Source organism: Filicampus tigris, chromosome 18 (assembly GCF_054856515.1).
Source record: "Filicampus tigris isolate MCC_2025a chromosome 18, RoL_Ftig_1.0, whole genome shotgun sequence".
NCBI lineage: Eukaryota > Metazoa > Chordata > Actinopteri > Syngnathiformes > Syngnathidae > Filicampus > Filicampus tigris.
Window position 1 is genome coordinate 6707988 of NC_141234.1, and position 25614 is coordinate 6733601.

The following is a 25614-nucleotide window of genomic DNA, read 5'->3' on the forward strand; positions in this document are numbered from 1 at the left end:
TCATGGTGTATATGATATTATTCACAAATGTCCCATATTCCTCACTGAATAATGGATGACTAGGCACGTCATAGCAAAACTCAGGAATATGTGAGGCCTTTCCCATGAAAACAATTCTTACCCTTTGACCAAACTCCCCAGGTTCTCCTGGTATCCCCTGTTGTCCCGGAGGACCCTATGAAGCAGAAAGGTCTGTTACATCAGTGCCTTCATGAAAACCATCCCACTGCATGCATCTGAACATTCCACCATCATAACAGCCCAAAGGAAACACGCGAGAAGAAAGTAATAAATCCTTACAGGTGGTCCGGGTGGGCCGTCAGCCCCTGGAAGCCCTGGAAGCCCAAGTTCTCCCTGAAATTGGTCAAATGATTAGCATGTATTTGCACATTTTAATGAAAACACAAACATGGCTGTGAGGGTAATAAACTGACCGTCTGGAACTTTTTCACATAGTGGTATGCTGCATGTGGTTGTTGTATGTTGTTTTTTCCCCACTTAAAAATCATATAGATAATTCGCCATGATGAAAAAGTGTTGTTGTTTTTTTTTTTTTACAAACCTTTATAGATTTTTTTTTTTTTTTTAGTTAATTTATTAAAAATGTAAAATTGTCATTATAGCGTATTGTGTGAGGTGTTTAATCAACTTTGAAATATGGCTTGAAGTGACTCATTATGTTTATCTCATATGACGTTTTTAGGCGTTCAGGCAAAAATGACAAGTGAAATTGTAAAGGGTTAAATATCGTGTTTTAGTATTACCGGTACTAATAGGCTTGAGTGTAATAGCAAACCAGTTATTCACATGTTTATTAGGTTATATTACAATAGTAACTCACCTTTTCCCCCCTTAGACCCTCTTTTTGGTACTGAAAAAAGATAAATGTGATATTTAGTCCATTTATAAAAATGAAATTAAAGTGGCATCACTGTGTGTTCACAATGTTATTTTGTTATTATAGTACAATACTTCATTTGTCAGCAAATCTTTTTTTTTTTAATAATTTTTGAATCATTATTCTTATTTTTTTTTTTTTTATGTGAGCATGTGTTATTTTTGGCACTTACCACATCACCAGGTAATCCGGGAATTCCTCGCTCCCCCTGTGACACAGTTCCCACAAGAAGAAAGAGCACATCAAAAATAAGAACTCTTAAATTTCCTCGGGCGACATGATAACGAGTAGTTAGCGATAACTGCATGCTGGTCGTGTATTTGTGCCTGCATGAACATGGGCGTTGCGAGATGCAGTACGACGAAGAAAGTCACTAATTGCAGGCAGACAAATGAGCGTACTGACTTTTGATGGTATGAAAAGAGACAGAGGAATGTCTGGAGTGTTTACTCGCTGGCTTTAAAAACTGGTTATAACTTTATGAAATGGTTTATACATGTGCATAGTGACATTAATATTGATGCTTTATAGTTGGAGTAGGGGGGGACAAACCTTATCCCCTTTTACCCCACTGGCCCCAGGCAAGCCAGCCTCTCCCCTCAAGCCCTGAACAATTTAGGAGAAAAATGTTATTCTGAGAACAGTAAGAAACCAACTGTCCACAATTGGTCTACAACTTACGTCTTTGCCGTGAATGCCAGGTTTGCCAGGTAATCCATCCAAACCGTGCTCACCCTAAAAAGAGAGCAGCTTTCAAATATTTGACATGAAAATAACTGAGTTAGAATTAAGTGGCAATTTTCTTTTTTTTTTTTCACGAAAGGTTACATCCCTTTTGCAATAGATGTATACCCAATGAAAAGACCCAATGAAGCTTAATTGCTCAGAAAATCGTATGTATTTAATTATATATTTATTTATTTACTTCCAACGAATAATTCCTCCTTCTTTATCTTTCAATGCTAGAAATGTAACCAGAAATGTGACTGGAAAAACAATTAAATGCTCCTCCACTAGATGGCAGAAGGCACAGTTAATGTGTGTATCCACCAGTTGCCATTTATACAACAGATTAATAAGGTCATGATTGTAAAACACTACATGAAGCTCCTAAACTCACTTCAACATAGTTCCTTGGCACCAAGATGGCACATTAGAGTGGCAAAGCACTACATGAGGCCAATTCACTTCAACATAAAGTAGTAGTTCCTTAAACTGCCACAAGTTGGTGCCAAAGTAATACTTTTATATTAGAAAAAGCTTTGGCCTGTGCAAAAATAAATAAATCTGAATTTGGGGCAAACACTGTGCCAGATTAATTTTCAATAGGTACTGTAAATTACTGCTTCTTTTTTATATTGTGTGCGGTAATATCATGTCAATCATCAAAACCAGTGGTTGCATTCAGGTTTGTGTGGGAATTTTGACATTGGCTCCATCAGTAAAAAGTCCCTTACAGATTTAAATTTTAAAAAACTAGAGCAGTCGTGGGTGGCACGGTGATCGACTGGTTAGCACAACCGCCTCACAGTTCAGAGGTCATGGGTTCGATCCCGGCCACCGCCTCCCTGCGTGCGTGTTCTCCCCGTGCCTGCGTGGGTTTTCTCCGGGTACTCCGGTTTCCTCCCACATTCCAAAAACATGCATGGTAAGTTAATTGGACACTCTAAATTGCCCCGAGGTGTGATTGTGAGTGCAGATGTTTGTTTGTCTCTATGTGCCCTGCGATTGGCTGGCAACCAATTCAGGGTGTCCCCCGCCTAATGCTCGAAGACTGCTGGGATAGGCTCCAGCACTCCCCGCGACCCTTGTGAGGAGAAGCGGTTTAGATAATGGATGGATAGCGCAGTCATTCCACAGAGGGAGATGAGAGTAGAGGTCACGTAAATGACTTCACGTCTCTTCATCACTTTCTCAAGTACTTCCTCACTTTTGAAGGAAATTGCAGACTTGCAGTTTGAACGACAGGCGGCCTGTGCCGAACAAGTCACGGCGGAGCTTTTGATGGGATTTCGGAATGCTGACAACCTGCTCCAGATCCCCATGCCATGTGACAAAGTCATCAAGGTTTTCTGTGCGAATTGCTATTCTAGCGAAGGGTCAAAATCTGACAGGTGGCTTGTCCCTTCTCGCATCACGGTGATGAGCGCGACGTGTGATTGAGGTGTTCGAGATGCTTGCGGAAGCTCAAGACGTCAACAAACCATCCGTGGGTTTGGGAATGAGCTGCACCGGAGCCAAGATAAGCCCCCACATGTGAAGCAGACGGGAAGTGGGATGAGTGAATCAAAGAAGTCACATCTGTTTGTGCAATTTGACGTCCCTCGGTTTGCGCTCTCACAAAGAGGAACGGTCTCGTTCTCACCGTGAGTCCTCAGGCATGGCCACATGAGCTTGTTTAACCAAACATCATCGTTTAACCAGATGCATGGACAAGGAGCCTGTTCCCACAGAAATTTTGTAGGATTGAATATTTTATGGCTTAATTTTCTCGTAAAAAAAAAAAAAATAATAATAATAATAAGGAAGCAGTAGGACAAACCAAGAAGCCAAGTGAGGAAACCTTTTTGGCACAAATCAAAGTAAAGGTGCTAGGTTTTTTTTTCCATTGTAATCAACGTTACACAATTAGTAACATTGTGACAGTTTTCTTGACATTTTCAAAAACTTTGAAATAAAAATGACATTTTTGCAGGACAATGGGTGTGTTGCAAACAAAGCCTCACTCACGCTTGATCCTGTTGATCCTTTTTCACCTTTTTTCCCCTCATCACCCTATGAGAAAACACAGAAATGTTATGATATTTTCCGAAAACTGTGATTTTCATCATTGAACACTGAGTAAATGCAGACACTCACACTGACACCTTTTGGTCCTGGTGTTCCTCGATAACCTGCATCACCTTGAACGCCCTACATTGTACAGCAACACAACATAACAATATCAATTCTAGAGTCAATATTCCTGACTTATATACACTACATCATTGTTTCGCACCTCTTTTCACACGGGGGCTCTCGTTTTATTGTTGCAGCTAAATCACTTAAATAGACAACAATTATGAAAACAAAGAGTCAAATAGGGAAAAGGACCAAGAAAAAAATCCTTTGGTAATTGACACCCCTCTAAAGGGGTCTGTAATTGCTTATAGATGCCATAACATGGAAGCAAAGAATTACTTTTGTCTAAATGAAGCTCCTCAGCTCACTTCTAATTGTTTGCTTGGCACCGAGGTGCCACCAGATGGTGCCAGAGCAATACTGTTATCACTTTGGCCTGAGCAAAGCAACTGAGAGTTTTTCAGTGAATGATGGTGGACTTGTTTAAAAAAAATAAATAAATAAAAGGGGCCAATAACCTACCTTTTCTCCAATTAGACCAGGAAGTCCTGGATTGCCAGTCCGCCCAGCTTCTCCCTTTCAAAACAATGATAACGAAGTGTACAGATTTCATTTCGTTCTCAAAATAAACTCCCACAACAAGTATTTACTTTATCGCCTTTTTCTCCAGATAGACCATCGAAACCGGAAATACCGCTGACTCCCTGTCGGATCATTAAAAACACAAAAATTAGGACGGGTTGGCGAACTGTTTGGATTCAGAGAGCAAATGCGCTTTGAGTCCAGGTTGAGGGATGCCAGACCTTCTCTCCTCTTTGTCCGGGGGCACCTGTCAGCCCTATGCTGCCTCTATCACCCTGTTCAAACAAAGTAATTGTTATTTACGAGGAGCAACATGCGAGCATGCAGGGTGGCGATGGTGTGCTGTCACAACCTGTTAGCGCCACAAAAGAAAGTTTAGTCAGTTGCTTGGTTAGGCACAGTATATTATTGTACACAAATGTTTAGACACACACCGACAAAACTGATAACCGTATGACCAGGTCACAAAATGGTTCAAGCATATTAAAAAAAAAAGTATAATCAGTTAAGAGGTTAAAAATTGGAACCCCACTTTAGGCTGAATCTTTAGGATTGTTCACAATCCAGCGTATTTCCACTGCAGGGACTTTAACTAAGTTTTGGAGGAGCGTTTGTGTTTGGAATTAGTACCCTGACTAAACTCAGTTTTGGGATGATGTATTGGAGCCTGCTAGGGATAAGGTAATTTCAAGAGGTCCTTTGGGGATAAATTCTGCAGCACCGAAAAGTACCTAGATCTTTAAGGAGAAAACCTCTTAAAGTAATGGCTTTAAAATTACACTGTGAGTGATATATAATAAACCAACTGAATGTCACACACTGTAGTTCTACCAGAGGCCAATGTATATAATTTGAACACACGTCATTTCTTTCATCCGAGATTAAGATAAAGACCGTCTCTGCTCACAAGTGATATTAATTAAACAACATTGATTTACAGGGGAATTGCCCCTGTGAGTGAGTCACTGAAAGGTGCAATTAGAGGAAATGGAAGCGGGATGAATTCACTTTCACCCCTCAATGACTGAAATTGCAGCGTTTTTAAACCGCAGTGCAGCGCTGTCTTATGTGACAATTTTGCTGTTTGAGCAACAAATTGTACCCAGCTATGGCAGGCAAAAAAAAAAAAAAAAAAAAAAAAAAAAAAAAGCATGTAAAAATGAACAGGGACGTAAAGGTGAGATTTTCATGCTGCAATCTCATACTAAATTTCTGCCATTAAAAGGATTATAGTATAGATTATATAAAAGGAAAGTTTACTATATATAAACACATACATATCCACATTCTCTCTCTCTCTCTTTATATATATATATATATATATATATATATATATATATATATATATATATATATATATATATATATATATATATATACACACACACACACAGGTAAAGGTTTTGTAACATGCAGTAAATGAGTGTGCCTGGCATGCTTGTAGACATACACTACATTAAAAAGGCCCATGCAGCGCCATTAGCGACAGGTTGACTTACCTTCTCACCTCTATCACCTCTAACAGAGATGACTTTGCCCTGCAAATAATTAATCAACAAGGATTAATTATTATCGAGGCTGGCAGAAAACCAGAAAAGACAGAAGGAAAGCATGCGGTCCGAAATGACTTTGTGTGTTTGACATTAAGTTAAGTAAAATTAAGTAATTAAACTACGTTTAATTGTGTTTTTCCCATACACTTTCTCCCTTTTCTCCTCTGAGGCCCGACAGACCGGTGGCACCTCGAGGGCCGGCTTCACCCTGTAAAAGTAGTCGACACAATGAAACAACACCTTAAACGTGTTTGACAAACTACGGCTAAAAGGTAGCAGTAGAAGACCTTTTCACCCTTCAGACCCGCACGGCCAGGTGCGCCAGCCGCTCCCTGCGAGGAATCAAAAGCCATTAAAGAAAAAAGCGCTGTGGGAATACAAGTCAGGAGGATGAACAGAAGGAAAGAAGTCATTCACCTTGTCTCCAGCAGGGCAGGAGCAGTTGGCTTGAGGGCCCCTCTGCTGCTCCACTGTCGTGGGTGTCGGAGTGGGGATCGCGATCGGAGGAGCCTCAGTCACAACCTTCTTAGGGCACTAGAATGATACACAGTATATACACTTATATCCATCAGGCATTATTGTGTATCCATACATTTTCAACACTATTTGTCCTTGTTAGGGTTGTGGGTGGGCTGGAGTCTACCAGCTGACTTTGGACAAAACCTGACAGGTTGCTAGTCACAGGGCACATTTAGCCAAACAATCATTCACCTATGGACAATGGCTCATCGATTGACATTAAAAAAAAAAAAATGCTGTCCCAAACTGCAGGTTTAAGACGCTTAATTTCCATCACACTGTTTCAATGTATAGTACAATTTAGCTATGGCAGGTTTCTTGAAACAAGGATCTGTTCTTGACAAACCACGCGGCTAAGATTATCATACTCAAAAACCTAAAGTCAAGAAGTGATCCTGTTGCAAGAAACTTGCCATGGGGAGTGTAAATTTCCCCTATCCAGCCTGTTTTATATGTAAACGTGTTCCAACTCGCCTGAATCAAATGATCAGCTCATCACCAAGCTTTGCACAAAGCCCGATAATGATACTGATCGTTAAAATGTGGTGTGCTGGAAAAGGTTTACATTATAAAACAGGCTGGATAGGGGCTCACGAGGACCAGAATTGGAGACCCCTGCGTTAGGGTTATAACACCAATTATATGAGGGTTACACACCAAAATTATGCATGTTAGTTTCACTGAAACCTTGAAATTGCCCTTATTGGGAATGTGAGAGTAAATGTTTGTCCATATGTGCCCTGCAGTTGGCTGGCAACCAGTCCAAGCTGTAATGCTTCAAGCTCACCACAACCCTGCTAAAAAAAAAAAAAAAAAAAAGCAAAAAAAAAAAAAAAAAAGGATGGAATGGACAAATTGCAAAAAATCTTTGGGGATGTACAAAAAGTTCATGCTGAGATCAGTACTGAGGCTCAATAAGTTTCTTGGTTAGAAAATATGAGCTGTGGTTGTAGGGGGAATTGCATGTCAAGGTATTATTAGATCTTGCAATATTTCACGAAAGCCCACACTGACCGGTGCGTCAAAAAAGGCCCAAAATAACTGAGAATCCACAAGAAATTCCATTGATGTGTACTCACAGGCCCATTGGGTAAATCGCAGCAGGTTTCCAGCTCGGCATGTTTGGAGTCGCAGTAAATCACCATCCTCTGGAGGTCAAACTGTGTGGTAAACAGACACATGAGCGACGCTGTGGACTATTAAGATTGATGAGACTTAGCAGAGATGCTCACATCAATGGGCACGCTGTCATACAATCTCTTCCCAATGACCGTCTTTCCTTGGATATCGATGTCCTCCCTGTCGCCTATGGGCAGCGTCTGGATGTGTTTACAGTCCAGGTAGAGAGAGACAGCCTTGGCCTCCACGCTTAGGGCGATTTTGTGCCAGTTGCGGTCAAACAGGTTGTCCACTTCGGAGTTTCTGAACACAGCTCGGACGGCGTCTTTGGTTAACCCGACGGCATTGTACTCCACCGCCTTGTTCTCACCATCCAGCCGGATAGACACCTGACAGGACAGATTGAGGATTACGTTGACAGCAACCTGATGCTATTGGGGCTGTCAATAAAAGAGAATTAATTGACAGATTCCATCTATACTGTGAAAAACGTTTTTTTTTTAATTTGACTTCTGTTTCATTGAATGTCATCTTATTTATTCTCTCAGTCATTAGCTTATCCAATCTAAATAATCACATTAAATTAAACAGATTTTAACGGAATTTAAAATAGTCAGATTTTTAATTATATCATAAAATTTGATATATTTGTTAATTAACCTCGAAAATGTTACTGATTTGTATAAAACATGTTAAAACCTTAAAATATTTGAAATGCATTGTTTTTCATATACAGTATTATGAAAAAGCAATTGAAAAAATATCCCCAAAAATTAAGTAAATTAATTATGTATAAAGGTGATAAGTAGTCAACAAGTAAATGAATCCATATATTTTAAAATAGTAAACCAACAAAATAAACTATGCAGACATATATAATAATCTCAGTCTAAATTGCATTCTCAAATGGTCTTATCATTTTATATAATTATTTTGTTTGACGTGAAAACCATGTCATCACATTATTATTGTTAATATCATGAATAATAATAATTAAAGTGGACCTTGTGAGAGCTTTACTGAGCTGATCCTAACCTGAGTTGACCTCATAATTTTCCCCCCGCCCAAAAAATACCATAAAAATAGAGTAATTTATTGCATTTTTGGGTTTGCTGACCCACCTGTGGGATTCCATATTTATCAAAGATTTGCCAGAGGTACCAATCTTCTCGCCTTGAGGTTTTCCTGAATTTGAACGTTGTCACAAAGGCATATTCATCTGGTAGCCCCTGAGGAAACACGTCTCTATGGAAAGAAAGCACACATTGTATTAGAACAAATAATAGCTGGTTGAAGCGCAGTATTATCTTCTCTAATGACCATGACGAATCACATTTTCTGTTTCCAAAAAGCAATCAGAGAGTGGTGCTGAAACCATTGGATCCTATTTGCACAAGTGTGCATTTCTAACCTAGGTGTATGTCACATAGCCCAATAGGTCCCTGAGGGACTAATAAATTGGGCAAAGCCAAATAGATCGACAATATGTTAAACTGCAAAATGTGCAATCCAAAGCAAGTCAGAGGAGCAGCACATTTCCTTGATATTATATCACTTTCCATTGTTGCATTTGATGCTGTGGGCGAAAAGGCCAACTTGCTGAAACTTAAAAAGCTTAAGACTAAACAGTTGGCATTTTGAATTACCTAACATCACAAGTACCTTACTTAAAATGAATTGTTTGAATTACAGAGCAAAAGCCTTGAGCTAAATGAGCTTTTTCAACATTTTTTTTTTTTAAGAGTCAACAAAGAATTAATTAGGGCTCAATTTCATTTAGCTTCAGCATTTAGAAAGTTGGGTTCCAGCAGATTTACATACTTCTCCGATTACCGTTTTCAAATAATTGAAATTAGGCACAGTTCCAAGGCTCATTTCACTGCGTGTATACAAGTATCTACAGCATTTATGCGACAAATAAAATTATTCATGTGTTTTTGTCCCTTTGTATTCTATTGAAGAAGCTTAATCTATAATTATCCTTCTATAATCTATAATTAGTTACAGATAGCAGCAAGCAGTGATGAACAGACATTTTTTTTCATGGTCAATGCTGACATGCGATGATCAAATTTTGAGGCCATGCTCCACCGACCTCATCTGATTTAGGCAAAAAAAAAAAAAAAGCTTGCCAGTTTAGTTAACGATCCGATTAGATGTTTTTGATTGGGGCTCTTGTGCGCAAATTTCTAATTGAAGTTTCAGAACAAACTAGAAAATGTCCTTGACACTTTTTATTTGGCATACCTGGATACTTGCTTCTAATTAGGGCTTATTTGGGCAAATTTCTTAGAAGGACATTGTCAAAGTACATATATGATGCTGTACATACAACAATTGCTTCAAACCAAAATGGCTGACTTCTTGTTCAATTTGGCTACTTACTCCGTCTGCTGTACAATGGGCATGGTGCCAAGCCGAACGTACGCACTCTGACCCTCGTCGAGTCTGGTTCCCAGAATATCTCTGACACTGAAGTAGTCCATCAGGTCGAAGCCTGCATGTGAAACCAAGTAAAAAAGAAGTGCACATACGTCACTCCAGCATTGAGGTCAAGTAAGGATTTATATGGACGTCAGTGACACAGAGTCAAATGTTGGCTTGTGTCTTATGGCGAGAGGAAAAATCAAGTCACTATCACTGGTACACTCCCCAAAGGGGAGTCTTTAAGTGCACGTGTGTGCATGTTTGTCGTTTGAAGTGGCACGACCACAGACCATATATTCGTGTGGCGTAAAGGGGACACTCCCTTATACAATAAACAAATGCTGCAGCTATGGCAACGCCTGCTGATGGCTGCAACCAGTTTGTCCAGATGACCCAACGGTCATTGTGTGAACTATTCTGAGAGTGGACCATCACATTATCACGCATTAATTGTACATATCTGGCTGTGATTTTAACAAGGATTTTTTGAAAGAGGACCTAGGTACAAAAGGACAAGAATCTTTGAGCCAGGTGGTAGGAAAAAACACTGGCCCTGTGGAAGTAGTGTCTGAATTACAAAATGGTATAGAACGCAAATCTTCAATTTTCAAGATTCTGAGTCAAAGTTCACTGTCAAAGGAAACATAAAACAAGATAATTACGTGTTATCTAAAACAAACAAATAACTTTGCCTTCGGTAAGTCTCGTTAATTTAACGCTTACACATAATGGGAAACGCTATTGATGGGCTAACGAATAGCATCTATGTGACAGAGTTATAATGCTTTAAGGAATGGATATTTCAAAACAAATGGTGCAGCAACATCTGCAGACAGACAATGCAACAGTGTTTTTTATGATTCTGTATATGTTTATGTAAAATTGGATTCAACAAAACAATTAGATTCAAATAAAAAGGGAACAGCAATGTTAATGATATGAATGTATAATAGGTTTGTGTTCAGTTACCACTTTCGCTGGAGAGCATGTTGTCCTTGGTTTGACAAAACACAAACATGATAAATGTTTCCAGCTGTCTGATTTGACCCCATTACTATTTGTTTTAGGTACAACGCGCCGCTCATTTATAGCTAGCTTGCCTGCTCCCCGGTCACCAGCTTGCATTGTGCACACTCGCACACCACGCCGCCTCAATGTGGTTGTTTGGAGGCCATCGTTGCGCAGAGTTGTAATTTAGACTGGCGATGCATGCTGTATAATCAAGTCAGAAAGTTATTTTGGACAGCTACGAACGCTACCATGGGTGGGGCGCGGGGGACGGGGGGGTGGGGGTTGAGGGGAATCTGCGGGAAACGCCAGATGAGTTCACGGACTGGTGGATGCAGCGATGTTCTTTTGATGGGAGCAGATGTGAATATTTGCGCTGCAGAGACGCAGCGCGCTCAGACGGAAGGGTCCGACGAGACGTCCCACGGTGAATACAAATCCAAAATAAACCACAAGTTGCCTTGGTGACCTGATAAGTCGTTGTGACGTTATGGCTTTTTCCTCCTGCTTCTCAGGGAACTAATCTAAAGTTTGCACTAGAAAATCTGAACAAGGTTATTAAGATTTGAAGTTCTGAGTATGTTTTCTGACAGGGGGATTGTTGGTAGGAGCAGTAAACATCCATCCATCTATTTTCTATAGCGCTTGTCCTATTCAGAGTCGCGGGTGAGTTGGAGCTTATCACAGCTAACTTTGGGCAAAACGCAGAATGCAGTCTGGACTGGTCAACCACAGGGCACATGGACAAAGACAGGCAATGATTCACACCAGCCCTGAGTGGGGACTGGAAAAATACTATCTGTGCAGAAGTCTGGCAAGTGAAACATTACATCATCAATTGCCTCAGCAAACATACAGTTTAAGGTCAAAATCTTTAATATCTTGGAAAATTTTGAGTTGAATTGAAATGACAAAAGGATGTGGCAAAAGCAGTTGTTGAAAAATATATATGATTTTTTTTTTCACACAAATTTAATGATTCACTCCCTTGAGAATTTTGAGGAACTCTACAACATTCTAAATTCATCATTTATACTTTGTACACTTTGAACATTAGGGGCCCTATTTTGGTAGACTTGACTCAAAAAGGCGAATCGTCATTTTTGTGCCGCGCAATGCCTCACTGGGCATACCTGCCTTGCCCCCGGCGCATCTGAAAATATGGTCACAAAAAGTACACTACATTTTAGACTCGGCAAAAGCTGGTCTAATTTGTAGCGTTTGGTGGGGCAACGCAATTTTTCGGGTGTATTTGATGGAGGCGCAGACAGACAAATTCGACTCTCCGCGGACGAGCGAGCCTGATGTCATTGGATTTCATTCCTAAATATGACACGAGCGTGGCACAATCTCTCTGAATCATTGTAGAAAACAATTCATTGAATCGATTATCATCATTATCATCTTAAAAATATTTTAATAGCACCCTCGTCACTATTGGGGAGGTAGAGGGGGGGGGTCACACAAACGCAAGGTCGGTGTGGTAGCCGCCGACATCATCCTCAGGGGGAGATCTTGCAGCATACCTGCCAATGTCATGCACAGACCCCACAAGTCGATTTCCCTTTCCGCAATATCAAGCTCGGCGTACTCGGGCGTACTGTGCTTGGACCGCCCTGATTTTAATGCAAATGAGGGATTCCACTAAAACTGGCCAGGAAAGGGCTACTTTCATCCCACAACGGCCCACAAAGGCGCAAAGATCCCGTGACGCTGACTTCTACCTGTGCAAAGTCTCGCAAAACACCAAAAGAAAGAAGACTCTACCCATGTGCACAATTCGGGAATCACGTGTAGAACTCAGCTTAATTAATGAGATATCTCAAGGGGAAACAAACGGCGACTATTGGGTGAAGACTATCCATCCATCCATCCATCCATTATCTATACCGCTTATCCTCACAAGGGTCGCGGGCGAGCTGGAGCCTATCAGAAAACCCACGCAGGCACGCGGAGAACATGCAAAATCCACACAGGAAGGCCGGGGCCGGAATCTAACCCACGACCTCTGAACTGTGAGGCGGACGTGCTAACCAGTCGCCCACCGTGCTGCCCGGGTGAAAACTAATTTACATGATTTCCACTGCAAAATCTCACTCCGGCATCATCCCACAAGCGTAGCAGGAGTGCAAACAGTCTGTCCATCTGTTTTTCTTTCTGCGTGATGCACGTGGGTGGGAGATCTAGACAGGAACTTGCATCGCCCCGAAAGACACTCATGTAACATCAGCCAAACCTTCTGGAGAAATGCTGTCCAAGTGTTCTAAGAATGGTTTAATGGGAAAAGGGGAGCTCTCACAGTACAGTCCAACTATTTTTTTCAAAGGGGACCACTTTAGAAGTCCCACATGCATTCAAGGGCCAATATCAAGTAATTTTCCTATTTGGAAAGTGGCGCGGCACAAGTATCAATGTTATGCAGGTTACATGAGAAGAACACTTTAAACCATGTCAGGTTGAACATGCTACAGACAGTATGCACGCACCAGACAATTTATTAGGTACATCTCTAAAATGCCATGTGATTCAACATAACGTATATGCATTATTTTTGGGGTAGATTTTAGTGGTGTTGAATAACTGACGCCATTTCATTCTGTATATAATAATCATTAGTATAATTTCAGTCTCATCTTTAGGACAACAATAGGGTTTATTTGTTTTTTTTGTTTTTTGCACTTACCTGGAACTTGCTGAAGGCCATAACTAGTGCTGTCATGTTTAAAGCGATCAGGTTGCACCTTCATGTTTGGACATAACACATCTGAGGAGAAAAGGGCACATGTCAGGATGCAGATCAGGCAGTTATTATTAAAAAAGAAAAAAAAAAAAAAGATGACATGTTGCTGTACTGACACAGTGGGCTTTGACCCAAGTAGTGAAAATCCGAGATTAATAGACAGCCACCTAAAAAGGTCAGAAATTGCCTATAGATGCCATCATATGGCGGCAAACCACTTCGGCCTGACTAAATGAAGCTCCTCACCTTACTTCAACATAGTTTCCTTGACACAAAGATGCCACAAGAGCTTTGACAAAACAGTGGATAGAACATTGAATAGGTGAGATTTTCTACGAATAACAGACGATAGGTTTCCCCAGAAGAAAAAAATTCCACAAATGGGCAAATTTGCAATTACCAAAATGAGATTATGCAACAGAAGTCGAGAACACAGACAAATGCCCTCTGACTGGCTGGGAAAAGGGTGTTCATGTGTGAGAGCAGAGGGGTTGTTTTGGTCTAGCGCAATGGGGCCCACACAAAAGTCGGTCTTATATTTCCACACAGACGTATTTTACACATTGTGATGACAGAAGGAAAGACAACACCGGTGGAATTTAGTGGCAGGTTTGCTATTTGCGTAAAGACGGCAGCTCTGTTACTCAAAAACACATCCTGTTGATTCTGTTTAGCCAAAGCAAACATTAATTTGGCTTGGACTAATTACACGAAGATGGGAGGTCAGTGATCGTTGAACTTTGATTCCATGACAAAAATAACAATAATTAATATATGAACGTAAGTAAGCAAGTACACTTTTTGTTAGCTGCCTATTTCGTCAAAATGTGATTGTGGTCAAGCTGTTCAGAATTTTTTTTAAACTGTAAAGTCACAGAGCATCTATTTGACTTTATATTGTGCCCACACTGTGATTCTCTGCCAACGACTAAGCAGGCAGGCTGGCCGAAGATCCACCATTTTCAAATGGACTACACAGAAAACCTATTGTATCAAAGCCTAAAGCTATGCAGACTTGCAGCGTTAGCACAGATTAGCAGTAGCTATGGGCCTGAGCGTGTTTGGTACATGCACGGATCCACTACATGAATTGACAAAGTGTAATTCGGTGGCGTGGAAATACATTTTGGGCAAACAAAAAAAATATTTACTTTGCATCCTTTAAATCACAACATAAAAATGAATGAAAAATGAATGAAAATGAAAAAAGTGTTAAGACGCTATGGTTATGCTGCCAACATTTGCATGCTTTGGGTAAATTCCAATCAAATCTGATGTATGGTTCATCATTTCAGCAGTTATTTTACTCACAAGTATCTATTTTGGGCAGAAGGAAAGAAGTATTTTCTCAACTGCTTGAAGCGATAATTGGACAGGCCTTTATTGCCTGTGAATCCCACAACTCCCAGCAGAAATTGCACAACTGTGAGGGCAACGTATTTGCTTCACCGTTTTTGAAAGAGCACTGCCATCGCGCTGCTATGACACTCGGCACGCCGGACACAAAGAGCTGAGCTACTCCCTGCACTTGCGGCCCTCCAGGCTATAATTTAGGGATCTGGCTGCAAGTTAAAATGGGAGTGATGCAAAAAAGCTCGCACTATTGGAGGGAATATCTCAGACGGATATATTTTTTTATTTGATCAGCGGAAGCTAAATGTTGATGTCCACAACAACCAGACTTTGATGCCAAATTTCTATGATTTCAACCCTTCTTATATGTGATTGCTGTGGATGTTAACTGCTAAATGTTATTTGCTCAATTCAGCTATGTTCAATTGCACATATTGTTGCATACAATGACATTATTTTATTTTTTTGCAGCGATTGATTAGAAGGTGAAAGTAATTCAGTGCTGACACCAGGGCCGCTGCACTGGACACACTTAAAACAAGGAGAACTGTAATTTTCCGGGTGAAAATAGCCTGCACCACTCAGCGACTCCACCACTGATATACTTATAGACTCACTTGTGGTCGTTCAAGAGATTACGGAAATAAAAACTTGCTTTTAAGGAAAATTTTTGCCTCCCGCTGTCGTCTACATTTAGGAATCGCTGCCACCCAAGAGGTCAGTTATGCAAGGTTAAAGGGCAGATGCTTTGAAATGAATAGCCACGCTGTCAAAGAAACAAACATGTAGTTTTTTTGGGGGTTTTTTTAAATAAAAACTTGTAACTTGTAACTTGTTCAGCGACAAGTTACAGTGACGCCGCAGAATCAGAGCCCATACAATTAGTACTGTATTTCCTCTTTGTGGCATAAGAAACAAGGCCTCATTTAATTACCTCCTGGGGTTATTTTAGGCAGGAATTTTCATGTGTTGAAGTGGAGAGCATCCATCATTCTCTGTGGCGTATTTATATGAGGAAAAATAGTAGGGCACCAACTTAGGTAAGCTACATACCGGGACGTCTATACGGCGATTTACTGTCTGGTGCTTTTCCAATGTCTTTTGTATGTTATACAATGCATTGACCAACGAAAGAACAAAACAACAAACGAAAAGTATGCAGCAGACATAGCAGTATAGATTGACCACTTGTTGCGAGGAAGAATTCTTGGGTCGCAAACATTAGTCTTCCAAATGAAGACAACTGGCATATGCCCGTCATACCCTCTAAACTGTCTGAATGGTAAAAAGGACTAGGAGTTATAAATACATAAACGAAACCACTAAATCAATTGAATCACCACTCCGACTTGCAGGGTTTCAAAATAAACACTTTGGAAGGATGGACGGATGGATGGCTGGATGGATGGATAAATACAGTGGCTGTAAAAAGTCTACACACACCTGTTCAAATGTCAGGTTTCTGTAATATAGAAAAAGGGGACCAAAGTTAAAGCTTTTCAAATCTTTTTACACCATTAATTCATAACTCGTGTGAAAAAAAAAATTGAGAACAGAAAACAAAAACAAATATCTGAAATAATGTGTGAACACCCACTTAGAAATTGGATATGAGTATGTTCACAATTAACCTATCACATTCAATCTTTTCCATTCCAAACATATTTCAATTGAGTTGTACAGGTTATAGGTGACATTAATTGTGGAAAAGGTTTTGAAATGATTATAAAACCTGGCATTTGAACAGGGGTGTGTAGATGTTAAATAGACACTGTATATCTTTGACAGTTTTTTTTCCTGTTGATTTTATAGTGCACACTTTTTTAACATCACTTTTCTGTGAAAAATTGCAATTAAGTAAAAAAAAAAAAAAAAAAAAAAAAGAAAATCTCCTTCGCAGCAGCACTAAATTCAGCTGCACCACAGAAACGTTTGACTAAAGGACGCATCAGGGTATGAATGTGCGCTTTGTGTTCGGGTGGGCATTTGAAGGTTCAAATAAAGGCCTACTGTGATGACGTGCACGTTGAGGGTGTGGCGTCCTAAAAGAATGCAAAGTGACTAATGACAGACTTACTTTCGCACAGCCTCCTCCTGAGTCGGCCCCTGATCTTATCAATGGCGTTGAAGTCTGTCACGTGGAAAACGTGGGCGTTCTTTGGTTCTGCAGCAATCTCCTCCAGCTCCACCTTCAAGGCCTCGCCGATACCCACTGCAAACATCCTGATTCCAGCCTCGGCGGCCGCCCTGGCTGGCTCGAGAACGTAATCCTGACTCCGGCCGTCTGTGAGCAGGATGGCCACCTTCTGGATTCCCCTGGCTGCGGGCCTCGCTCCATTTTGTTCCAGAAAGATGTTGTTGGTGGTGTAGCTGATAGCATCTCCAGTCATTGTATTTCCACCCAGGTAGCGTATGTTCCTGGCGGCTTGTTTCACCTCCTCCAGGGTCCTGTATCCTCCCAGGTGGAACTCGGTGGTGGGCCGGTCACTGTAGCGTACCACGGCCACTCGGGTCTTGTCTGGGGCTACGTCAAAAGACTCCACGAGGTTGGCCACCCATTGCCTGATCTTCTCAAAATTATCCTTGCCCACACTGGACGAGGTATCCAGGATAAACGCCAGGTCATAGTGGACATTTTTGCATCCTAACATAAGCAAAAGATACATATGAACGCAGTCCTTAACTAATCAGAATCTAAAAGCCCTTACCTGCCCTCTGAGCTTCCACTCTCTCCCCAGAAAGAGTCACAGCCAGAATGACCAAGACCAGTGTGATCCTAAAGCCCAGTCGGAATTCCATCTTGGTTGGTTCTCTTATTAGCACCTTGCAAGTCTCTGGTCTGTGGAAACATCAAACATTTTTTATTTCAGCAAAGAAACCAAAATGTAACCGGTATTAAAACAATGCTTTTGATGATGTTCACTGCCTTGTCCAATGGAAATCAGATGGTTTCCAGTCAAAATTGTCTTCAAATCCAGTGTCCAGAAAGAATTTCTCGGTGTCGGCTATGAACTTTGGCAATGGATGCCTCTATTCTCAGGATAATAATACCTATGACCAAAATACACAAGCCTCCCAGAGGAAACTGGCCTCACCAAAGATTGTTGGGAAAACGGGCCAAACTAGTTTTATTATGTCCAAACACCCGCCAAGGCATGAGAAAGAAAATATGACTTTGCAGTTTTTAGACTTGCTTCAGTTAGAAATGCACAGAGGCGATTCTAGGTTTTCTTCATAGCAGGTCTCTAAGGACAACCATTGTGGCATCATTACGGAAGATTATACAGTTGGAGTCTCTTGTGCCTGTGTGGCAATGACACTAAGGTGTCACATCAACACAAAACCCTGTTTGGCCTTATTGTACACAAGAGGTTGTGATGCAGCGGATGCGTGACTCGTCCTAGCCATAACACAGTCTTAAAAACGACCGGAAAAGATGCCTCAAGTTCAACATTATAATTATTCTTACCTCTCTGTGCGTTTATTCAACTTCTTTAAATATTTATGGAGCAGCCAATGAATTGTCTCAATTGTGTTCACTTCCCAAGGCTCCAATACAGCTCTATAATTTGTCTGTGGATGTTTTCATTCATCCAGGTCTTTTCATTCTCAGGACATTGAATCGAGCAGAACTGAGCAATTCTGTTTGTCTTAAAAGACTTTCTATCATTTCAATAAACTCAATAGTATTTTTCTTTATTTTGCCTGTGTTGCACTTTATCGAGCAAGGAACAATATTTGCTAAGTTGCTGCATTCGGTTTAACTGTAAAATCCCATAGGTTCCCCTTTGAATTTTGGTCTCAGACCATCCCAGTCGAATGTAAACAACAAAAATGGCCAATGACCTTGATAAGCGTCATAGTCAGTATGCTAACAGCTAGTTGGGAGTATGCTAACAACAAAGCTCGTGTTTTTGTTGTAGTCAGTAGTCACGTTCGAAAATGTCCTAATTTTTGGTAATGTAGCATTGATTGGATGTCAAAAGTGGATGCTGATGTGGTGGTAGAACAAGGAAATGTCTACTAGCTAACAAGTGAAGAGTGTCATATCGTTACAATGGGGATATACGAAAACAAATTATTCCAAGGCTCCCTGCCTTGTTCAATGTAAAGATTTCTATTTGAGTCTGCATTTTGTTTGGGTTGCATGCTTTTGATTTCGAACGAGTTAGCGTTTAGCTGCTAAGCGAATCTACAACTGCTAAGATAACATCCTGTGTTTAAAATCACTGGGGTAAAAAAAAATTCAAATGAACCCTTTTTTCACTTTCACAATAATGCCATAAATCTCTGGTTGCCTGAAACAAACTAGAGGACTCCAGGGAATGAAAATTAAAGGTATGATGTTGAAGTCATTCCATGATTGTCTGACAAATTGGAGGTGGAGTACATGTTGGAGGGGCACCGCCTAACCAAGTAGCTTGTGAAGCACAATGTTATTGACTCTACATAAATGACAGTCTTATCTGATGGTCCATTAGCCTATTTCTGCCTCTTGGTTTCACTGGTGCTATTCAGTGTATTGGGCATGTTACAGCAACTAATTACCACCGATTTGTCTGGGAACGCCGGCCCTAGTAAGTTGGTCCAATTCTCCAAACTCTCCCCACAGTCTTATATGGTCTCAGTTGTCTTCCTTGGAAGGAACCATGCAATATGTTTTAGCAATAAGCTGTTTTGCTTCTGTCAACAAGTGAGTGTTGCTGCGTATCAGGATATGCGCTTGTTTCCACTTCCTCTATAACTCAGTCAACGGTTGACTTGGGAATGCAAGTGAAGATGCATATAACAGAAGCATCATGTGAAAAGCAGATCGTATTTTCAATCTTTGTAACACAACAGAAACAAGCAATGGCATTACAAAGTAGGTGATAAAGTACTGCAATCAATTAAAAACTCTTGATTTGTTTTGAACAAAAACCTGTCTAAGGTGACTTGTTCTTACCTGCCTTGTTAATCAGCTCCACTGGAGGCGCGAGTGCGACCCCTTGCCTGCAGGCCCTTGCTGCCCGTATCAGCAGCCCCGCAGCATCCTCATCCAAATTGCACTAAAGTGGCGTAAAATTTGTTGAAATAATCCCGGGTGAAAATCCAGTGTGCTGTTAAAAATGTGAGATGGGTTGAAAGAACTTCGTGGATGGCCGCGCAGAGTGGGAGGGGACTGTACAGTGGTGGTGGTGGTGGTGGTGGTGGGGAGGGGTGTTGGGTTTCATGGTGCTGGTGGTGGGGGGGGGAGTAAAAACGAGGTGGCTTCTATAGCCTATGCTTCACTCACACATAAAAAGCAGGGCCAATTATAGATCCAACTTTCAGGATATTTTGGTCCCCCACCCCTCTTACGTTTTACCCCTTCCTTTCAAGCTGAACAGCCTCTCTTACTTTTTTACCATCCTGCCACCACAAGTGTCCACATTGCCACAGTGGAGCCGCCCTTTTGGGGCTGCTCCTGCTGGGCCGGGCTGCACGCTTCTGGAGCAGGCCTGTGTTTAAGTTGGCCAAATGATTACAGAACAGCATTACTTGCGACGTGCTGTTAAGATGTCGGAACTTCCACTGCTTCTGTGATCCTATTACGCAAATTCATTGTGCCTCTGACAGGTTTACATGCGTCAGACCGCAACATCTGTCGTTTTTTGTTATTATTTTTAAGCATAATTTTTCTTTTCATTGCAGTTACCTCTTTGGATTTTTTTTATTACCTCCATTATTGTCATTTTGCAGGAGCGTAATTTAAGGTGCTTCTACTCAAGCACCTGTGGCTTAAGCCAAACTGTGGCAGGATTTTTACTGTGAACTCCCTCCTTTATGCCAACTTTGGAACCAAACCTTGATTTAAACCAGTTTTCACTTGAAAGCTTTGACTTTCTTGCACTCAACTTAAAAAGGGTAAAAATGGAGTCAGCCCACTCTTTTCCTTAGTGGCTCATTTCACATAACTATTTATCCTTTTTCTATAACGATTGTCCTTATTAGGATCGCAGCTGACTTGAGCAAGAGGCGGTACGCCCTGGACTGGTTGCCAGTCAGTCACATGGCACTTATAGACAAACTAGCTATTCCACACACATACGCTCCGACAATCAATTTAGAGTCTTTAATTAACACAACATGAATGTTTTTTTTTAATGTGGGAGGAAGCAGGGGAGAGAACATCGAAGCTCCACACGGAAAAGCCAAATTTGAGATTTCAACCCAGGCTCGTTGATGTGCTAACCACATGCTCCAGCATGCTGCCTTTCATTTGACTATACTTTGCGAAATGTATTCAAAGCGAATGAGTACATCAAACAAACAATCATACATCCCTCGTGACATTTTCCCTCGAAGGTTGACATTATGTTGCTGTGTGTGATTGGACCGGGAGTTACGCAATGCAGAAAACGAATATGATATAGTTTATTTGTCCAGTAAATAAGAATTGACATAACATCTGAGTGCTAGTCTTCATTTGGGTTGCGGTTGAATTGGACAGAAGCAGAATACACCGTGAACACATACTGTATAGAAAAACAACCATTCATGCTCACTCTTACACCAATGAATAATTACAGTAGTACAGTAACTTTGAGAAATCCCACACAAGCACTGGTAGAATTCCACACAGGAGAACCTGAGCCAAGAGTCAGACCAGAAATTCTCGACTGTGACCACGACTCTGCAGTTTGCATGTCAAAGCCAAAAGCTCAGCAAAATTTGTACATTTTACCAAATTTGGCCAATAAAAATAATTCAGATTCATATTGTTAACTTCATTTCAAACTTAATCACGCGTGAATCTCAACAGTAAAAGTCAGCCGCATTCATAAAGAAGGATTGTTCACCCTCGCCAGAGGCCGGCGCTCAAGGGACTGCCATTCTAGTTTTGAAATATCCAAGCTGCATAAAGCACCCTGATGTCATGTGCGGTCAGACTGTCACACATACTTCCTGTAAGTTTCTCCATCCGTGACAGCTCTATGGTATTTTCTTTTAAATCAAAGAGATCCGCCACAATCTTGGAAAATAAATCTCTAGCGGTGGTGATGTGGCGCTAAAACGCTCCAAAGTGCACAATGTCAACAATTGAATGTGACAGATACAAATAACAGAGCCATTCCATGCAGGCCTATTTCCAGCACCTTTGTAGCCAAGGAAAGTGAGAGTGTCTGAAACCAGACTATGTATAGATAGGCTTGGCGTTCAGAAGAAGGGAAGTGGGATGATGATGATTCCGGGCAGATGCGTGTTATGAGCGATGCTGTCGGTCTGGAGGAGCGTCTGGTGCCGGCGCAGAGGGCGCTAAAGAGGTTCCCATGATGCACCGGTGGAGGAGAGAAGGCCATCTGTCATGCGACTGACCGGCCAGCTTTCATCCTCCCACATCTACAAAGTGGATCTTCGCCGAGTATGTTCAACATGGGATCTATTGATACAGAAAATATTGTTATTTTTTCCTGAAAGCATCGTGGAAGTACTTCCTGACACTTTCTTATCTCCGGCATGCCTTTCTGTGCATTACCCAGCATGCATCTGGCCCCTCGGACCTTCAGGTTGACTTCCTCCGCCGGGTCGGCCTGATCCTCTTCCAGAAGCTGCTCTCTCCTCAGCCCGACGCACCTCCCGCTCCCGGCATCACGCTGCTGGGCCTCGCCACGAAGTGAGCACCGCGAGTAACAGAAGGTGCCGGTTTGCTGCTCAAATGAGCTCTGGTGCCTCGGCACTGAACGTCCTCCGGGCAATCGCTCCCGCTCGCCTCCACAGCCTCCAGTCTTGTCAGCTTAGACCTCAAAGGTCTTGTTTGCAGGGGATTAGGGGATCATATCGAGGCTTTGAGCGCCCCTCCCTTTAGCGTCTTGGTCTTGGAGGAGGCCGCTTGAGCTTCTCGCTGGAAACTTTGCAGTTTTTACCTGTGGCTCTTCACCACTTGATCAGACAGAGGCAGCAACTTCAAGGGCCGTCTTGTTGGTCCTCTCTCGAACTCGCTCACGTACTCAGGTCCGGCCAATTTCAGAGGCGCCGAATCCAACTGCGCCGAGGGTGCCGAAAGTTGACCCGCGGCCTCCTCTCCATGTGTCGCTGACAAATGGCGGCCAGGTGTTTTTGAATGGCGGCCATATTTAGCCACCAGGCGAAGGTTTTGACCGTTCAGAAGCAATGCTGTATTTTTAACTTGGACGGTTGACATTTCTTCCCGTCGAGGAACTTCCTGAATATGACACGCATCACGTGTCAGTCTCAACACGCACACGACTAACAATGCTAATAAGTGTTGGGAAAAATCAGACTAATTTCCCCATGGACCGGGAAGTTTAGGATTTCATTCTATGACTAGAATTAATTTTGCCAAGCTAATTTGAAGGACAACATATTAAACATGAAATCATACATATAAGCAATATACAGTATGACCAAAAAATACTTGAATAGAAATTTTGTTGAGGAATGAATGGGTACATTTAAAAATACTGTATATACATTTGTGAGTTTGACAACATAAAATGTCATGTTGAATTGACCAGTTCTATAAATAAACAGGGACACTATAATTTTACCAGCAGCGTCTTTGTTGTGTTTGCACACAGGTAACATGCATCATGATTTCTAATGAGTCATGTTGACTACATGGTTTAATATAGAATCATGATTTTTAATGAGTCATGATGACTAAACAAAACAAAAGATCCGATAAGAATGACAAGATCGTTTTACATCACATCATAATGATCGATGCCAACAGAGCACACATATTATTTACCTACTGTCTATTGCAAGAGGAAATAAAACAGCGATACAAAGGCAGTTCATGAAGATACTAAACAAACTCACCAGTGTGTCTCCCTCGATCTTTTCTTGAGTCGTGTCCTGTTTGTGGAAAAAGTAGACTGACCAAACAAATTATGTCGCCGTAGTTTGAATAGATTAAAGCATCCTTAGTGGGATTGCAAAGATTACGCTCACAAAGCAGTAAAAATGGCCTCTAAACAAAGATCCAAATTCACACTCACTTGAAATGTTACATGTTCTTTTCTTCATCTTGCCACTAGATGATGCCAAAGACCACTATTGTGAGTCAGCATAGTCGTGAGACTGAATAAAACCTGTTATATTCCTGGAATGTAATGTTGTTGTTTTTTTAATTTTTTAATTCAAAAATTTTCTGAGGTACTGGAAGTGGGAAAATAGTTTACACATAAAGGCATGACATTATTACTAATAAGAACAGTGATAGTAATACTCATTACTTATGTAATTACATATGCAGTATTCTTTTACATTTCATAAATAAAACAAAAAATGTTGTGGGGATATAATTTTGAATTTTGCCTTTCTTTCCTGCAGTACTGAAACGAGTAAAGGGTTAAAGTGCTTCAAGTATTACAGGCAATATTACATTTGATGAAATGCATTGATTAGATTCTCTCCTGTTCCATTCCTTCTGGGATCTACTGCTAATCAAAGTGTGATAATGAACAAAATTCACCAGGCTGGCAGCATTGTGCAACTCAATATGAGAGAAATTTACACAAGTTGCTGTTTAGACCGAGCGCTGCCTGCAGGAAAGTGTCCTAACACACAAACACGACAATCCCATTCACCGGTTTTAATTTTAATTCCATTACTCCTACATTAGCTTCATTTAGTGAATTTGGGAGGCTGACTGTCGCTGGGTTTCCTTAGTGGATGCGCTGGTGTTGATATTCCTTACAACACATCCAATACAGTGGGTATGGAAATCATTCATACCCCTTGAAAATGTTCACTTCACTGCAGCCCTCCACCGATCTGGGCTTTTTGGCAGAGTGGCCCAACGGAAGCCTCGTCCGCAGAGTTTGCTGAAAAACACATGAAGGACACCCAGACTATGAGAAATAAGATTCTCTGGTCTGATGAGACCGAGATTGAACTTTTTGGTGTTAATTCTACAGTAAGTGGTATGTGAGGAGAAAACCAGACACTGCTCATCACCTGCCTTATACAATCCCGACAGCGAAACATGGTGGTGGGAGGGAGCATCATGTTGTGGGGGTGGTTTCCCGGCTGCAGGGACAAGACGACTTGTTGCAATTGAAGGAAAGATCAATGCAGGCAAGTACAGAGATATCCTGGAGGAAAACCTCTTCCAGAGTGCTCAGCACCTCAGACTGGCCCAAAGGTTCACCTTTCAAAGCGAAGCACACAGCTAAAATAACAAAGGAGTGGCTGATGGGCACAAGATGGGGTGCTGAGTGTACATTAATGACAAATTACATGAACTTTTTTTCATTTTGGCAAACGACTGAAATGACACAAAGTGAAAAATTTAAGGCGTCTGAATACTTTGCGTACCTACTGAATTTCAGGAAAGTCTTCTACTGGTTCTATACAAGAAATGGCTGAAGAAAATCAGGTGTTATGTTAGCACCTGCTTATTGCGAACCTCCATCAAGATTCCGACGCAACTTGGCTCCGCTTATGTGGTCGTTTTCCACTCCAAATTATAGCGCGAGGGGGCCCCGAACGCCCATGTGCTTGTACTGTACTCTTATTGTGTCGCCCTCTGCTTTGCCTGACGTACGGTGTAATTAGGGCAGCTTGGGCCAGTGCTCATTTGCCTC

At 41.3% G+C, this 25614-nt stretch overlaps 1 protein-coding gene across 1 annotated transcript in view; it reads right to left on the bottom strand.

Annotated features, from left to right (window-relative positions):
- col22a1 (collagen, type XXII, alpha 1) overlaps positions 1 to 23994 on the bottom strand; it is a 37554-nt gene extending 13560 nt beyond the window's left edge. Inside the window, exons 1-23 of the mRNA XM_086015229.1 lie at positions 23846 to 23994; positions 17749 to 17879; positions 17118 to 17684; positions 13631 to 13711; positions 9898 to 10009; positions 8634 to 8757; positions 7626 to 7901; positions 7473 to 7553; positions 6292 to 6408; positions 6162 to 6206; positions 6020 to 6082; positions 5821 to 5859; positions 4543 to 4596; positions 4390 to 4443; positions 4262 to 4315; positions 3758 to 3811; positions 3629 to 3673; positions 1580 to 1633; positions 1451 to 1504; positions 1071 to 1106; positions 842 to 871; positions 301 to 354; positions 122 to 175 (exon numbers count right to left, since the gene is read on the bottom strand). Coding sequence (XP_085871355.1) covers positions 122 to 175; positions 301 to 354; positions 842 to 871; positions 1071 to 1106; positions 1451 to 1504; positions 1580 to 1633; positions 3629 to 3673; positions 3758 to 3811; positions 4262 to 4315; positions 4390 to 4443; positions 4543 to 4596; positions 5821 to 5859; positions 6020 to 6082; positions 6162 to 6206; positions 6292 to 6408; positions 7473 to 7553; positions 7626 to 7901; positions 8634 to 8757; positions 9898 to 10009; positions 13631 to 13711; positions 17118 to 17684; positions 17749 to 17839 — 2139 coding nt within the window. The 5' untranslated portion in view covers positions 17840 to 17879; positions 23846 to 23994. The remainder of the gene's footprint in view (positions 1 to 121; positions 176 to 300; positions 355 to 841; positions 872 to 1070; positions 1107 to 1450; positions 1505 to 1579; positions 1634 to 3628; positions 3674 to 3757; positions 3812 to 4261; positions 4316 to 4389; positions 4444 to 4542; positions 4597 to 5820; positions 5860 to 6019; positions 6083 to 6161; positions 6207 to 6291; positions 6409 to 7472; positions 7554 to 7625; positions 7902 to 8633; positions 8758 to 9897; positions 10010 to 13630; positions 13712 to 17117; positions 17685 to 17748; positions 17880 to 23845) is intronic.
- Positions 23995 to 25614: the final 1620 nt, after the last annotated feature.